Source organism: Triturus cristatus, chromosome 5_1 (assembly GCF_964204655.1).
Source record: "Triturus cristatus chromosome 5_1, aTriCri1.1, whole genome shotgun sequence".
Taxonomy (NCBI): domain Eukaryota; kingdom Metazoa; phylum Chordata; class Amphibia; order Caudata; family Salamandridae; genus Triturus; species Triturus cristatus.
Genome location: NC_140587.1, coordinates 429,284,105 through 429,301,834, shown reverse-complemented (window position 1 = coordinate 429,301,834; position 17,730 = coordinate 429,284,105). Strand labels below are relative to the sequence as shown.

Below are 17,730 nucleotides of genomic sequence, written 5' to 3'. Positions count from 1 at the left end.
AGGGAGTGAGATTTCATGTTGTCATACGTGCCAAGTATTCAGGTTGCTTATTTGTGACATTGCAATGCTTTATACCTTACACTTTATTACGAGATGAACATTCCTGTCCTACCCATTCAATTAAATACATTTCAGTAGTCACCCCTCCCCATTTGCCAAAAGTAATGGTCTAGAAACTGCTATGAAACACATGTTAATGTTCAAGAAATGTTATGAAGTGTGACACACAAAGAAGGGTGTTCCAGCATGGTCCACCCTTACATAAAGACAGGACTTGAAAGTAGGTGGATCCCACTAGATCACATTTCTGGCCTGGATCTGGGTTCTGGCTCACCCAGGGAAACATGCTGAATTTGTCCTAGTGTCATTTTCTGACACTGGGACATAATTCAGCAACCGGCAGGCAGCAAGGGTGCTTTCTTATTTTCACTTCCAGCCGAGCCAAAATAAAGACTTGATTTAAAGGGCCATCTGCCCTTTTGTTCAAGTACCATGTTAACTGGGAGCCACCTAACAGCTAGATACTAATGCAATGGAAGGAGACCAAGGCACACAGCGAGTCACTTCACAAATACGTTAGAGAAACTATCCCTTGGAAGCAGGTTTTTGACTTTGTTCAACTCCTCGTAAGAAACGTGCATGCACAGTTAGAAGGCAAGATTTAGCTGTGTGCATGAGAAATTATACAAATAATGATTTAAATGGCACCTACTGAAGGTCTAGGAAGCGAAGGGGGCTGTGTGACTAAAACCAGGGAGCAAAAGGGGCTGTGCGACTAAAATCAGGGAGCAAAAGGGGCTGTGTGACTGAAACCAGGGAACGAAGGGGTCTTTTTGAGTAAAACCAGGGAACGAAGGGGTCTTTTTGAGTAAAACCAGGGAGAGAAGACATCTGCATTACTGAAACCAAAAAGAGAAAGGGGCTGTGTGACTTAAACCAGAAAGATTGGTGAAAGTGGTGCCCTGACAGGGCTGCATACATGGGCGCTAGAACATCCCAGGGAGAAATATCTCCCCATGAGGTTAGGATTGGAGCTTTCATTCCTTAGGGCTGTAGAAACTTTAAACATGCCTATTTCTAAGTGTAATACTCTGCTAAAACAGGTTCCATTGATTTATTTTTTCTTAACCACTTTTTATTGACATTTTCAAAACATAGGAAAAATCATCAGCATTGAATATGATGAGCATCAGTCTATTGACATGCGTACAGTCATTTAACATATGATAGAGTAATATACTGATTAGACAATAACATTGAATACCACTCTGCGCTAGTGCCCTGTCGTGGATAATCAGATTGTGTAGCATCCTACGATCCGTCCCCTTGGTCCCTTCAGTTGCTTACTTCTGAGTCTGAATTTTCCCTCGGGGGAGGGGGGGGCTCATGTATTTCCTCGATAGGTGTTCCACCCTCCCCATATGAGTCCATGTTTTTGGGGCAGCCTCTATGTATATATACTGCCTTTTCAACAATCATTACGGTATCCATATCCCTACACCATTGGGGAAGGGTAGGAGGCTGTCGGGATCCCCATCGCCGTGCTATGTTTCGCTTTGCCAGCATCATGCCCAATGTTACCCAGGTTTGTGCCGTATGGTTAAGATCTGTGGGTTCCCATATATTAGGGAGGCATCTCCTTGGTTCCGGGAGAGTCGTGATCTTTGTAACCCGAGAGAGTGTGCGCATTATTGCCTTCCAATACTGGACAATTACGGGACATAACCAGAGGGTGTGAAAGAGAGTCCCTTCTCCGCCACAGTGTCTAAGGCAAAGCGATGAATCTATCCGATTAAGTTTATGTAGGAGTGTTCGGGTATAGTAAGTGCGATGTAGGATTTTTAATTGTATCAACTTGAGTTTTGATGGTATCGCTACCTCCTTGAGGGGATGAAAGCGCTTCTTGTCAATCTGTGTCGTCGAATTCTCCTATTTATAATTCCCCCATTATGATTTAAGGGCTTTTAGGGGATCTGGCTGGTTATTTATTATTTTCCGATACGTTTGAGCTATGGCTTTTTTAGTAAGGTGTTCTGTGAGAAGTCTATCTTCCAACGGTGAGGACTCCGCCAGCTGTGTACCCGGTGCAATAGCGACCATGAGTGCGTGTCTGATTTGTAGGTAGCGAAATTTTTCAGTTTTTGCCGGACCATATGTAGTCTGCATTTGAGCAAACGTGACTATTTCCCCTTTCTTCCAGAGATCTCCGACTCGCAAGATTCCTATCAGATCCCATTGTCTAAATCCCTTAGTATTGCGCATCATACCTAGTCTTTTTGTGTCCCATAGTGGCATGGCCTGTGTTACCTTTCCCTCCCATCCTAACGCTAGTTGTGCCTCAAACCAGACCTGTATAGTATGTGCCGTCGGGCCCGTGAGGTTATGTCTCCTGATCTTATTATAGAACGCCCCCATAACCCCTACAACACCCAGCATGTGTCTATCCATACGATATGCTGGGTCGTCACAGGGTACGTGTAGCCATTGGTTTATAACCATGAGCTGTGAGGCCCAATAGTATATTTTGATGTTGGGGAGGGCAATACCACCATCATACCAGCTTCTTGTTAATTTATGGAGTGCTATCCGTGACGTTTTCCCATCCCATAACAAACTGGTCACTTCTGTGTTTATTGCTGTAAAGTATGTTGGGGAGACTGGGACGGGCGTGTTTTCTGCAGTACGTATAGGAATCTAGGGAGTGCAATCATTTTGAAGAAGGCCGCTCTTCCCAGCAGTGTCAGCGGTAGGGAACGCCAATACTTGACGTCAAGACGAAACCGTGTTGGGGGTTGTGCAAGATTTTCAGCGATTAATTGCGTTCTGTCAGATGTTACATATATCCCTAAATATTTGAAACCCCTTTCCGCTATCTGTATTACACACTCCCTTGGGAGCCATAGTGGGGAACCCTGAAGTACATAGAGGTGTGACTTCTCCCAGTTAATGGTACACCCGGAAACCCGTCCATATGACGTACATATATCTAGGAGACAATTCATCGAGCGTGTCGGAGATGCTAAGTACAGTAATATATCATCCGCGTATAAGGAGATGTGGTCTTCCCATCCCATTGCAAGCCACGGATAACCGTGTCTTGGCGTATCCAGGCAGCCAACGGTTCCAACACCAGCGCAAAAAGAAGTGGTGAAAGGGGGCACCCTTGTCGTGTCCCCCTTCCCAACGGGAAGTCGGTCGATATATGGCCGTTCACCACAACCTGCGCCAATGGTTGTGTGTACAGTAGCTGGATCCAGGTGCAGATCTTGGGTCTGAATCCCAGGTGTCGAAGAACTGCAAATAGGAAGGGCCATTCCACCAAGTCAAACGCCATTCTAGCATCTAGTGATAAAATGACGGCCTCTTCCTCTATAGTGGAGCGGCGCGCGATGACACCATGTAGCCGCCGCAGATTAAGGGCGGTATTACGATTTGGCATAAACCCGGACTGGTCCGGGTGTACTACTGTGGCTAGGTACAGCTGCAACCTCGTTGCCAACACTTTTGCCAGGATCTTTGCTTCGGCATTAATCAAAGAGATCGGTCTATAGGACATGCATTTGTGCGGTGGTTTGTTGGGTTTATGAATGGCCACTATAGTGGCCAGTCTCTGATCTCTAGGTAGGATGCCTTTCTCTAAACTGTCAGTGTACATGTTTAGTAAGTGTGGTACAGTCTGCGTTGTTGCTTTCTTATAGAATTCCGTTTGGCCCCATTGCTTTCCCTGCGGGAAGCGCGGCTATCGCAAATGTTAGTTCTTCAGTAGCCAAGTCTTTTTCAAGGGCTGCAACCGCAGACTGGGCTAGTGTGGGCATAATTATATCTTTGAGGAAGTCTATATGGTCTACTATGGTGGTTGTTGCCTCTGGGGTGTATATTTTTTTGTAATGCGCCGCCAAAGCCTCTGCGACACGCTGGGGCTCCGCCGTGAAACTACCATCGTCTAATTAGATCTGCGCCACCCATCTATTAGCTTGTTCCTTTTGTTCTAACCAGGCTAATAACTTACCCGCTTTATCACCTAGTTCGTATATAGTGTGCTGTGTTTTGGTGAGCCTATTTTTCGCCGCTTCCCATACGTAGGACTTATATTCTTGTTGTGCCATGTGTATCCGGTGTGTCGTATTTTCATCTATACGCTGCCTTTGCCCGGGACACCTTTTGTTCAAGACTAGCAATCTCTTTTTGCTGGGTCTTTTTATGATCCGTCACCATCGAGATGGCCTGTCCTCGAAGGACTGTTTTGTAGGCTTCTCACAGTGTCATCGGGGATGCAACTGAATATTCGTTTTCTGCAAAATATTGCTTAGTTGTCATAAGAAGAGCTTTACTAATTTTAGGAATTTTAAGGTATCCGGGATCGAGTGGGAACATCCTACGCTTCTGCGGGGTGAAGGCTGCGTATGCGATGAGGACTGGAGAATGGTCCGAAATACCCCTGGGTAAGTGGGTCGCTTCTGTAACACCCACAATCCCCGTCGCCAATGTAAAAATATAGTCCAGCCTAGAGAGGCTGTTGTGTACCCCCGAATGGAATGTATACTGCCGTTCTGTCGGACATCTAGTTCTCCATACATCTATTAGGCCTAAAGCCTCAGTGAATTCGAGCAGTTTAGGATTGGCATTACTGGGGTCTCTAGGGGGCTTCCTATCTATGGACGCATCCATCGTCGCGTTGAAGTCACCTCCCATTATTAATTCTCCTTGTGGAAGTGACAGGAGGAATTCCCCCAAGGCCTGAAAGGTAGTCTGATGTAGTGTTGGAGGGATATATACTGTCACTAAGTTATATATTTTCCCCTTCCACTGGCAGGTCATTGCAGCAAAGCGTCCCTGGTCGTCTTTTCGGGAGTCGGTTATTATCAGTGGGAAACGCTTATTTACTAGTATACCCACACCCCGTGAACCTGATGTAAAGTCAGAATGTGCCACCATTTTGAGCCCCACCTATCTAGGGCTCTGCAGGCCGACCCTGTCAAGTGAGATTCTTAGATAAGTGCCACGGCCGGACCTTTATGCTTGAGATATTGTAAGACCAGCCCCCGTTTTATTTTGTCCCCTAAGCCGTTTACATTCACGGACAACACTTTAAATGGGGGGTTGGGCGTTCGGGGGCTCGCTATTTTTGGCCCCAATTCGTCAGTTGGGACATGCATTCGCGTCTCATCTGTCATCTATTACAATGCGGTATTGCGTTAAACGTATATTTACCAGCACATCAATGCCATAAATTCAGTTTGCCAATATCCTGTGTGTGACAATGAACTCCAAAACTAAACCTGTATTAAACTCTGTGAACTGCACCCATCCCCCCTCCCTGCCCAGCGGATTTAGAACTACCCGCCTCCCCAACTCAGCAGAGTGCTTAGTCCCCATAACTTTATACTTGCGTAGGGGGGAGGGAAAGAGTCACTCCTTGTTTTCTGCCCTCTCCCCGGACAAATCCTAGTTCAGTGCGAGAAGTCTAAAATTCTAAGTGTTTGGGCCCAGTCTTTAAATATTGTAGGCGGACCCCCCATTGGGTCAGCAGCGGGAGTACACAGCCGCGTCGGGTTCGGTATCTGTGAATCAGTCTGAATTCTCTGCTTCATTCTGCTGTGCACCCTCTGCTTCCTCCAGTCTGGTGCCCCCTGATGATGCCGATGTTTGGGACCGCTGTTTATGCCCGGAACCCGGTCGTCTTGAGTCTTTCGCTGGTCGCCAGCCCTCCAGCCATTCAAAGGCCTCCGCCGGCGTAGTGAAAAACCATGTCTTACCTTCCGCCTCCACTCTTAACTTTTCTGGGTATAGCATTGCATATTTAAGTTCACGATTGCGGAGTTCTTTTCACGTCCAGAAAATCACTGCGCTGCCTGGTCACTGCAGCAGTCTAGTCCGGATACAGGGTTACAGAACAATTGTCCACTCGCTGTAGGGGGGCAATGCGAGCCGTCTGTAGGATGGTGTCCCGGTCGCGGAAATTGAATATACGTGCCAGGATCGGTTGCGGTGGGGCTCCCGGTCGGGGCCTTCCCCCGGGAGGTTCCATTGATTTAAGGCTGAAAAGGAATGCTTGAGTAAAAAAACAGTGCTGCAATCTTGCCGCAATGTTTGCATGCCGCGCAAATTTGCAAATCTTTGCCGCAATATCCTGGGGGGTCTGATTGACAGAGCTTCAGAAAGCTCTTCATCTATGATATCCGCCTGCAACTCTCTTCTGGCCTCCTCCTCCAATTCGGAAACCAGAAACTTCACTTTGGTTCAGATTATCGGAGGTCATAGAAGGTTCTCTGAACAGCAGTTAGGACAGTTTTTTTGAATATATTCTGGAGCCATCAGAGTTACTAGAAATAGCAACCTTTAAGAGGAACGGACTTGAAAGAGCCGCAAAACAGATGCTCTTGGAAAAGCAAATGGCCAATATGTAAGTAGCGATTTCCTGACTAGACGACAAATGTCTAAATTGTCATCAATTTTTGATGTAGTACACTCAGATTTTAAGATGCGCATATGGACGAATACATTTTCTTTGTTTTTTATAAATGTACCCAGTGTTTTCAATGAAATATTTTTAGTTCACTGGACAGTAATAGGAAAAGCAGTGTTTCGATTGGTGTAAAGAGTGTGCAAGTTTGCATTCTTTACATTTAAAGAGCTGCAATGTGTTGTAGTATGACATTAATTTATGGCAGTGATTGTTTATGTTTCGAAGTGGGAAATGTGAACTAAAATATTTCTAAACTGACTTTTTTAAGCCTAAGAAGAAGAAGAAAACAAAGTCAGACCTGAAACAAGGGCAGTTTACATCCAGCTTAGATGGAAAGGAGTTTGAAGAAGGTATGAAATCCTATTATTTTTTTAAAGTGGTGTATCTTGCTTTTGTTGGTACAAAGTAGCAGGTTAACGTTTTTCTTAAAAGCATTGACTCTTTTTACCATTCTCTCCCAGTATTTAGGTCTGAGCTTGAGACCACTTTAGCTGTGTCTCCTGATTATGTAATCAATAAAAAAACATTACATAAAATATTACAGGTACAGGGAGGGGCTTTGGGTCAGCCAACTTAGCCCTAGTTTGTTGGCATTCGCCCGTATCTTGGACAATTTGCAGAACAGTATCTACAGAGTGGAGAAGGGGTTAGGTCTCTTATTCATTGTCTTTCTTGCCATTGTCATTCAAATTTTTAATCCACCTGAAAAATGGATATTCATGTTTAGAATGCCAGTAACATTGAGTGAGAAGAGCTCTGTTTATGTGTATTGTAACCAAATGGCAATAAAAATGACAAAAAGACAAGAGTTCCTAGCAGGCCTCAACAACAGTGCGGTATGTCATGCTCCATACACAATTTTGTGAGATCTTTTGTGAGCATTATGGTGGAGACTGTAAGGTCACGAGACCATTGAGGTCCGAGAATCATTGGTGCTCAGTCCTGGTGTGTCATCTGTTCTGCTTTGTACATCACATGCCATTGCGCTTTTGTCATTGAAGTGCTCTATGAAGTCCCAGCATCAACTAGCAATCACTATGGAGTAGGGTTCCATCTTTAATCAATGGGCTATTGTATCCAAAGTCACCCATGGTGCCGTCATTCTTGAACAGTGTGACAGTTGGAGCTCATGCTGCTCTTAGGATGCAAAGCAAAACCAAAGGGGATGATGGACGGAGTGTTTAACATTGCAAGCACTCGCCCCCAGTCAACTGATCTGGGTTTAATCCATCATCATTCTTTAGCTCACTCCGCCACCCCAGTATAGACATGGCCATATGCAAATTAGTCTGACCCTGTGCCTCATGGGAACAGTCCAGCCCGAACTCCGAAACCAGTCCTAGGATGCTTGTTTCCAGTCCAGCGAGAACCTGGTTTGGCAGTTCAGGGCTGAACTGTTCCCATGAGGCACAGGGTCAATACTGATTTGCATATGGCTGGGTTCAAACTGGAACGGCATGGTGAGCAAAAAAACGATGGATTTAGGCCCAAATCTCTGTACTGGGGTGAATGTATGACATTGTTCTGCATTCTGTCCATCAACTGTTGTTTTTGCTCTTAGGATGCAGGCATTAATTCAGTGACTCTTACTATATTCCTGCACTTCTCTTCTGCAGGAAGCAGTTGTCCATGTCCTTGGCCTGCTCCTGGAGGTGACCTTCCAACACTAGTTGCCATGCAAACCTTATGATTCTTTATTCCTGTGTAGCTAGTGATTGCCCAGCAAAGCTATGCGGCCGGCCATTCCGGCCTGCCTGACCATTTCTAGCTTGACATGGATCCTTTGCAGTTGCCCTGGAGCAGCATGAATCTGAAAGAAACACGTTAGTTAGATACCTCATCTTAGAATATCCCCAGGCGTCAGGCTGGATCCGGAAAGATTTTTCGTCAGCAATACCCTTGCACGTCGCTAGTCGTCGTCTGCATCTCCGCATCTGTTGTCGTGATCGCCGGGATGACGTCGTCTGAGTACTTAGACACCGCCCTCGTGCGCTGACGTCAGTTCTAGTACATAGCTTTCCGCGGCAGGAACGCAGAGCCATGCAAGAGACCGACACGGGTGCCAGAAAATTCTAGGGCCCTGAAAGGGATGACCTCAACCCTAGATATAGGTTCGCAGAACAGGGAGGATGGGTGGGGCGGTGAGGAATCTAACTAACTAATGTTTCTTACAGATATATCGTTACCAAAGGTAAGTAACTTGTTCATCTGAAAGAAACACGTTAGTTAGATTTCTCACCTTAGAATAGATACCCCAGCAATACCAACCCCGGTGGTGGGCCTGCGAACCAAGATCACACCAGAAAGTCTTGGAGAACAGAACGGCCAAAGAAGCCAGTGAGCGCCGATCCGGAAAGAGCATACCCTTTTAGTCACTTTTTGAATAAAACTTTTTGAACTCTTTTGGTTCTATTCTCGTCTACATCGACTCTGGTGCCGGTAGGGATGCCTGGCTTCAAGGCTTGTGACTCCTGTCACCGACTGATGTCGGTCACGGACCACCACCGCTGGTGCCTCTATTGCCTTGGGTCCGACCACGATGCAGAGTCGTGCCTCGACTGCCGGGCCTTGACTTAAAAAGCTAGGCGCGGTCCCGCAAGCTACTCGAGTTCCGGCAGTTGGCTCCACGCCGTTCAAGGTCCCGGTCGAGGAGGAGGTTGAGGGACCGGTCGCGGAGCCGCAGCCACCACCGCTCATCGGGGTCCAAGTCTTCGAGATCCGGTAAGTCTAAGTATAGCAAGAAGTCGAAGAGGCGACATCGCTCTTAGGGCTCCCCTCGCCGGTCACGCGACTCGGCTGAGGGTTCGGGTGGCACCACCCGCGCGGCTCCATCGGAGCCTCAGGAGTCCCGTCCGACCCCATACCCTCCGGTCCCTGGGTCTGACGCGACTCCGGCGGAGGTCAGTGCCTTCCTCATGGCCATGAGGAGTCTGGCTCCGTCGTCGACGCCTGGCGGCGCTCCTTTGGGCCCTGCAGGCTCGACTGGGAGGCCTAGCTAGCTGGCGGCTCCGGCCCCGGCGCCGTCGTCGACTCCGGTCCCGACGCCGCAGGTCCCCGAGGGATCCAGGCCTGGATCCCTGTCGGCGCCGGTTGACCTCAATACCCCTCCGCCGGCCCTGACTCCTCCGGTGCCACCCTCGGACGACGCCGTTCCCCGGTATAGTCCCGGTCCGGGCCCGGCGCCGCACCCGACGCCGATGGGTGGCAATTTCATTTTCCACCCGGCTCTGATCATTCCACCTGTATATCAGGAATCGGATGACGGTGACGACTGGGAGGGGTCTGAGGACCCTCTGGCCCGGCAGGGCCAGTTATCTCAGGACTGGGCAGACTAACTGGGGGATGCCAGTGGTCTTGACACCTCCCCTGACACTGGCTTCATCTCTCCTCCGACCGTGGCTTCGGAGGAAGGTGCTGCGTTTTCTGTGGTGCTGCGCAAGGCAGCCGAAGCCCTTGGGCTGGAGCTGCCTGCTGTGGCCGTGAGGACGAACCTCCTCACCGAAGTGCTTCAACAGTCAGCAAGCTCCTCGGAGCCTCTGCTGCAGTTCAATGAAGCACTCATTGACGTTCTGAAGGGCACCTGGTCCAAGCCCTCCACAGTTCCTCCTGTGGACCGGAACGTGGCCCAGCGCCACCACCCTGCTCTGGGTGACCCCAGTTTTCTGTCTCTCCACCCCACGCCTGAGAGCCTGGTTATCCAGGCCTCTACTTCCCAGACCTCCTTCCCGTCCGCTCCCCCGGATCGGGAATCCAAAAGGTTAGAACAGTTTGGGAAGAAACTGTTCACCTCCCTTAGTTTGGGGTTGCATTCTATAAACACCGCGTGCCTTTTGGACCGTTACTCCCACTCCCTGTGGGATACGGTGCAGGACGTGCTGCCCCAGTGTCCGGAGGAGGCCCGGACACGGCTTGCCCAGGCTCTTGCCGAGGGGCGGGTTGTGACACGGCATGCAATCCGATGTGGACTGAACACAACGGACTCGCTGGGCAGGGCAATGTCGACCACAGTGGCGGTTTGTCGCCACGCCTGGCTGCGGTCCACAAGTTTTTCCGGGGATGTCCAGAGCACCCTCATGGACATGTCCTTCAATGGCAGTCGCCTTTTTAGCGACTAAGCGGATAGTGCGCCAGAGCACTTTAAGGACTCCAGGGCTACGGCCAAGTCCTTGGGCCTTTCGGCCCTGCGCCTGCAAACTTCCGCTTTTCGCCCCTTTCGTGGCCAAGGAAGGGGCGCCCCCTCAATTCCGCCTACCCACACGCTGCAGAACCAACCTCGACGCGGATTCCGCCGAGGCGGTACAGGGGGACAACGTACCGGTCCGTGAAACATCTACCCCAGCAGCATCTGCCTCAAAGCCCTCCTAGTCCGAGCTTTCAGGCCCATTCCACGCCAGTGGGCGGCAGAGTTCGCCATCACCTGCTCCACTGGCGTACCATCACATCGGACAGGTGGGTGCTGCAAATCGTCCGAAGGGGCTACTCCCTCCCCTTCGAGGCGACACCTCCAGCCATGCCACCGCAGTGCCACTGAATTTCGGGGATCACTTGCAACTTCTGCAGGAGGAAGTTGCGGCCCTCTTGGCCAAGGGGGCCATCGAGCGCGTTCCTGGCCCAGAAGTAGGTTGTGGTTGTTATTCCCACTACTTTCTGGTTCCCAAGAATGGCAAAGGGGGCCTACACCCCATCTTGGACCTCAGGAGCGTCAACGCCTTCCTCCGGAAGGAGAAGTTCAAGATGCTCACCTTAGCTCAGGTTCTGGCTGCCATAGACCCTGGAGATTGGATGGTAGCGTTGGACTTGCAGGACGCTTATTTCCACATCCCCGTCCTGCCGGCCCACCGGCGTTACCTGCAATTCACGGTGGGCCAAGAGCATTTTCAGTTTACCGTGCTCCCCTTCGGCCTCACCAGTGCCCCTCGGGTGTTCACGAAAGTGATGGCGGTGGTCGCAGCTCATCTGCGCAGATTGGGGGTTCCAGTCTTCCCCTATCTCGACGACTGGTTGTTGAAGGCAGGCTCGCCCCAGGCAGTCGTCTCCCACCTCCAGACTACGGCCGACCTCATGCATTTGCTGGTGTTCTCCATCAATGTGCCGAAGTCGCATCTGAGTCCCTCCCAGAAGCTCCTCTTTATCGGAGTGGTTCTGGACTTGGCGCAGTTCTGGGCCTATCCTCTGGAACAGCGGGTCCAGGATATTCAGGCTCTGATTCCCATCTTTCGGCCTCTATCCCGGGTTTCGGTCAGGTTGGTGCTGCGGCTTCTGGGTCTGATGGTCTCCTGCATCCTGTTGGTACATCACGCCAGATGGCGAATGCGGGCTCTGCAGTGGGACCTGAAGTTTCAGTGGGCCCAGCATCGGAGCAACCTGTCTGACCACGTCCTGATCTCGGAGGGCACTGCGATACAGTTGCAGTGGTGGCTCACGGACTGCGATTGGGTCAGTGGCAGATCCCTCTCCCTACCCCAGCCGGAGCACGTAGTGGTGACGAATGCGTCCCTCCTGGGATGGGGGGGCCACATGGGAGAGGTGGAGATCAGAGGCCTCTGGTCTCCGGCGGAGTCCCGGCTCCATATCAACCTTCGGGAGCTGCCGGCGATCCGGCTTGCACTGAAGGCATTCCTTCCCTCTGTCCGGGCAAGTGTAGTGCTGGTGTTCACGGACAACACCACCGCCATGTGGTATTGCAAGTGGACCATTTGTCAGGAGGCTCTGTGCCTCTGGACATGGCTGGAACATCAGGGCATCTCCCTGGTGGTTCAACATCTGGCAGGTTCTCTGAACGCTAGAGCGGACAAACTCAGCCACTGGTGCATGATGGGTCACAAATGGTGTCTGAACTCGGACGTGGCGCAAGGCCTCTTTCGGCAGTAGGTAGAGCCTTGGTTAGATCTATTCGCCACCGAAGAGAACGCGCAATGTCAGCAGTTCTGCGCGTTGGAGTTTCCAAGGCGGCACTCGCTCGGGGACGCCTTTCGTCGCGAGTGGAGTTGCGGTCTGTTGTACGCCTTTCAGCCTATTCCACATATGCCCAGAGTGCTGAAGAACAGGCGCAACGGGGCCCAATTCATCCTTGTGGCTCCGGATTGGGCACGAAGATACTGCAAGCCCAGAGCTTCTCAGTCTGTCGATCGATTCCCCCGATACGACTGCCTCTTCAGGAGGGCCTTCTGTCGCAGCAGCAGGGGACGGTCCTCCACCCGAACCTGTCCAGCCTCCACCTCCATTCGTGGAGATTGAGCGGCGGCAGTTGATGCCATTTGACTTGCCTCCTGAAGTCTGTAATGTTGTTCTGGCAGCTAGGTGTCCCTCCACAAAATCGGTATACACCTGCAGGTGGAACAAATTTGTGGCATGGTGCACAGCAAAGGCTGTGGATTCCCTTTCCGCCCCTGAGGTTCTGCTCTTTCTTCTTTCCTTGGCCCAGCAGGGCTCTGCTCTGGGCACCCTTAAAGGATATCTTTCAGCTATTTCTGCTTTCTTACGGCTTCCTGATCAGCCTTCTCTTTTCAGATCCCCTGTTTCTTGATTCTTTAAGGGCATTACTCGCATGTTTCCTCCTGTCCCTTTCGTAATGCCTCAGTGGGATTTGAATCTTGTATTGACCTTCCTGATGTGCGCTCCCTTTGAGCCACTTCATAATTGTCCCCTTCGTCTCTTAACTCTTAAGCTTCTTTCCTGGTTGCCATCACCTCTGCTAGACGGGTGAGTGAGCTCCAGGCCCTCTCTTCTAAGCCTCCTTTCCTTTCTGTCCATCTGGACAAAGTTGTTCTCAGTACTCGTCCTTCCTTTCTTCCTAAGGTAGTAACTGCCTTTCACATCGGACAGTCTGATACTCTGCCCACCTTCTTTCCGCCTCCGCATCCCTCGAAAGAGGAAGAGAGGCTCCACCGTCTGGACCTAAAGCAGGCACTGTCTTTCTATCTGGACCGCACCAAACAGTTCCAGATGGACGACCAACTCTTTGTTGGCTACGTGGGCGCTAAGAAGGTGCGGGCGGTGCACAAACGAACCATCTCTTGGTGGGTCGTTTTGTGTATCAAGGCCTGTTACTCGTTAGCTAAAAAGGAACCTCCTGTAGGGCTGAGGGCCCATTCCACTCTGGCCACAGCGGCGACCACTGCCCTGGGCCGGGGAGTCCCCTTGCAGGACATCTGTCAGGCAGCAACGTGGGCTTCGCTGCACACGTTTACCAAACACTATTGCCTGGACAGCCAAGTCCGGAGAGACAGCTTCTTTGGCCGTTCTGTTCTCCAGGACTTTCTGGTGTGATCTTGGTTCGCAGGCCCACCACCGGGGTTGGTATTGCTGGGGTATCTATTCTAAGGTGAGGAATCTAACGTGTTTCTTTCAGATGAACAAGTTACTTACCTTCGGTAACGATATATCTGTAAGAAACATTAGTTAGTTAGATTCCTCACCGCCCCACCCATCCTCCCCATTCTGCGAACCGATATCTAGGGTTGAGGTCATCCCTTTCAGGGCCCTAGAATTTTTTGGCACCAGTGTCGGTCTCTTGCATGGCTCTGCGTTCCTGGCGCGGAAAGCTATGTACAAGAACTGACGTCAGCGCACGAGGGCGGTGTCTAAGTACTCAGACGACGTCATCCCGGCGATCACGAAGACGACGGACGCGGAGCCGCAGACGACGCCTAGCGACACGCAAGGGTATTGCTGACCAATCTTTCCGGATCCAGCCTGACGCCTGGGGATATTCTAAGGTGAGGAATCTAACTAACTAATGTTTCTTACAGATATATCGTTACCGAAGGTAAGTATCTTGTTCATTACTACTTTTACTGCAAGACCTGAAAGCAAAGGCATCAGAAGTCTACTTTTGAATATTATTTTTCAGAGACTTGTGCACCCATACTGAAATGTGCTCAGGGAGTTTGGACTCAATCCTCTGTGAACAGGTCTTAAATGCTATGTGATTCATCTGCGTGTCTAAAGCTGATGAGGTCTGTGTGTGTGGTTTTTATACCATAATCTCCAAATGATTGTGAAAGCCAACCTGTTTATGTTTTTGTTGTTACATGCTCAAAACATAACCTAAAAGTTAATTAGAATTGCAATATTTTTACAAACGTGTGAACGAAGCAGCATATTTAATTGCCAATAATCTTTTATTAGAAATAATTTCTAGAAGGTGCCTTGGGTCTTCTAATATCTCTACCGTAGAAAGCAATATTACTTGTATACTGAAATTCTTTTAGTAATTGTATTTCAGTTTACAGGAAATATTTTATTAAAGAAATAGAAGGCCCTGTATGCATTTGCCTATCTGAATATATCTGCGAGAGACCTGCCTCTTCAAAGTTAAGTGCCAATTTAAATAAAAACAATTGTGCTACTTCCCTTACATTGCATGTCGCAGTACAAAGTTTATTTCCTTTGCCGTGATGAACACAGGTTAAGCATCAATGGCTATTGCTCATACTATCCTTTGCAAGGATGCAAATAAGATTTATAATTAAAGAATTCCATCTATGCTACATAAATCCTAGATTTATTTACAGCCTGCTGCATCACCCATTTACATGCAGAAGTTGTAACCTTTCTGCAACATGTTGATTTGATGCCTTCCCTGAAACCTGTCGATTTGATGCTTTCCCTGAAACCTGTCGTTAAAAGCATTTGAGCATGTCCATAACAATATCTACTAAATGATTTTTTGGAGCGTAGCACATCCAGAATGACACAATTTTTATATTCAAAATGATTTTTAAAGAAATGTAAAAGATGTTTCACTTTAATCACTAACATTACTTCTAACACAATTGTATTCACCTCGTATGTCTATTTTAGGGAACACTTGTAAGTGATTGAATAGTCCCCCAATTACTTTTAGTAATTATCGATCTCTGTGTGTATTTTAAATCGCACTACTCAGTACATTAAGATTTTCCGTTTTAATTTTCACAAGGAAGAGTTCCAGTCTTGCCTTCAAAAAACAAAATAAACATTCATGCACGCAGCGAAATCTGCGCAGTTCCCAAGTTTAGGTGGAGAGCAGCCTACAAACACTAACGATACTGCTAATCTTCTCACCTCAAACTTTTTAAACATTGGATTGGCACAGCTATATATCAGTGTTTTGCTTCAGTATTTAGTCTTGTAAACTAGTAACAAGCTGGCTTTTGTAGTATTAGACATGCCTGCAAAATCCTGACACTTAATAAAAGTCTTGGCATCTTTAAAAGTCAACTCTGGCATGTCTCCAACATCCCTCCTCCCCTTTGCCTTTAAAGGAAACTGTCCCAGCACCTTTTATTTTTCGGCCCGCAGTAAAGGTATGTGGGATTATACCTCCAAATTCGCCTCCTCACTGACAACTGATATTACTTGGGTATTCGCAGTGGAAACTTAACTTGGGTACGTAGACCAGAAATCTTCAGCACCTTGCGTCATGCTCGTTACTGTTTATGCTAGATGTACGTATCCTCTGTAATTATGCACATTGACTTTGTAAACCAATGTCCTGCTGCTTTTTTGGTCACTTCACTTTTTCTTGCAATATTTATTTCCAATTGAACATAGCACCTACAGTAAATGTATACATACTTGGTAATCTCAACATAGCAAGAATTATCCAGTCATTTACATTGTATTAGGTCAATAACATTAATACACAGTCTACATGCTATACGTACTTACTACGAATCACATAAGTTTATGTAATTACTTCAAATTAGAGGACATGGGGGGGGGTGGGAAGTCTGGTGAAATGGGGCTTTACTTTCTGTGAGAAAGCACCTCTTGACCTGGTTAGCCCCCGCTTTTTGCCTGGTTTTGATTGTAGTGCACAGGGTCCCTGCCAACTAGGTCTCCTGTGCCGGTGCTCTTCCCTAAAACATATCCACAGTTGGTACTTCTACCCCCCTGTAAGCCCCTCGTAAGTAGTGCCCTGGGTACCTAGGGCCCGGGAGCTGATGAGGGTCCTCTGGGACCTTCCCCCACCTCATTAGGACCACACCGCTGCCCTTGCAGCCTGCATGCCCCTGTGAGGTGAATAACAAAGTCAAGATGGCACTCTGTCTGGTTGCCATGCCAGCCAGTACTGCCTGAAGGTATAGGTAAGCCACACCTATAGCAGGCCTTACAGCCCTAAGGTAGCGTGCACTATACCCCAGGTGAGGACGTATCTGCATGAGCAGATATGCTCCTACAATACTTCAGTCAATTCCAGGGAAGAGATGAGGTATACATGGGCTGGGAACTCGACAATTCTACTTACCCAGCCCCAAATTTATTTAAACTAGTGATGGGACCTTGGTTAAATCCTCAGTCTTTAGAAATTAAAAGCCTTAGCATTTTTTCTTGTAAATACTAATAAATGCCAAACTACTTTAAAAACCGTGACTGATACTCCAGGGACCAGCCAGAAGCTCATCCTAACCCCCACACCTATGCACTTCTGAAATTTGTGCAGTGCATGGAAGATTGCCATGGATCCTAAACCCGCAAAAGTTCCTCTCCAGCAGTTACTGGCAGAAAATGACAAGGCCATGGTAAAGCAATCTTCTCCCCAATGGGGAAGAGTATGATGATTCCCACAAAGTAGACAAAGGGGACTTGGAGTCCATCACAACACCCTCAAATAGTAATACCACTGGGAGTGATGCCAGTAGTATCTCAGATGGGTTAAAAACTGAAGATCCAGATCTTCAGAAACTGGCCAAGAGAAGCTAGTCTCCTGGCCATAGAAAAAGAAAAAGCTGAGCTCGGCCTTGGACCCATCTCTGGTGGAAGCAAAATAATAAATAAGGAGGTAGACTTTGACTTCAAAATCCCCAAAAGAGTGGGGGGGGGAGGCAGCACCGACCATGCGGGATTGGGCGGTCGACATGGACAGGGCAATGATTGCTGAGAAGGATGTATTCAAGCATAGGGGCTGCCATAGGAAATTGAACCACAAATGGGTGAAGTGGAATAGCTATAGAGGCAATATCTGTTTATGTCCTACAGTTGAATTACAGCGTGAATGACATACATTACTGGATCTCCCTGATCTCGATCATGTACCCTCACCCGGAACTGAATAAGGTGATTGCTCGATTACTAAATGCCAACTGGCGTGCGTATCAGGTTTACACATTTGATTATCTATGTAATGGCCACATGGTAGATGTACTGGACATTCTTGCTATGATTAACCAGAAGGGAGTGTATTGGACTTCTCGGGAGCCATCTGCACTGCACTGTGAAAAAGTATACTGTGGACCCAACTATTGTCTTGTCATTGCCTTATGTTTTTCTTTTCCTTA

The 17,730-nt window shown here is 48.5% G+C and overlaps 1 protein-coding gene across 1 annotated transcript in view; it reads left to right on the top strand.

Moving 5' to 3' along the window:
• The window catches only part of MTDH (metadherin), a 381,806-nt gene that overhangs the window by 50,801 nt on the left and 313,275 nt on the right, over window positions 1-17,730 (top strand). The window contains exon 3 of the mRNA XM_085605211.1: window positions 6,735-6,816. Within this exon, the coding sequence (XP_085461337.1) occupies window positions 6,735-6,816 (82 nt within the window). The remainder of the gene's footprint in view (window positions 1-6,734; window positions 6,817-17,730) is intronic.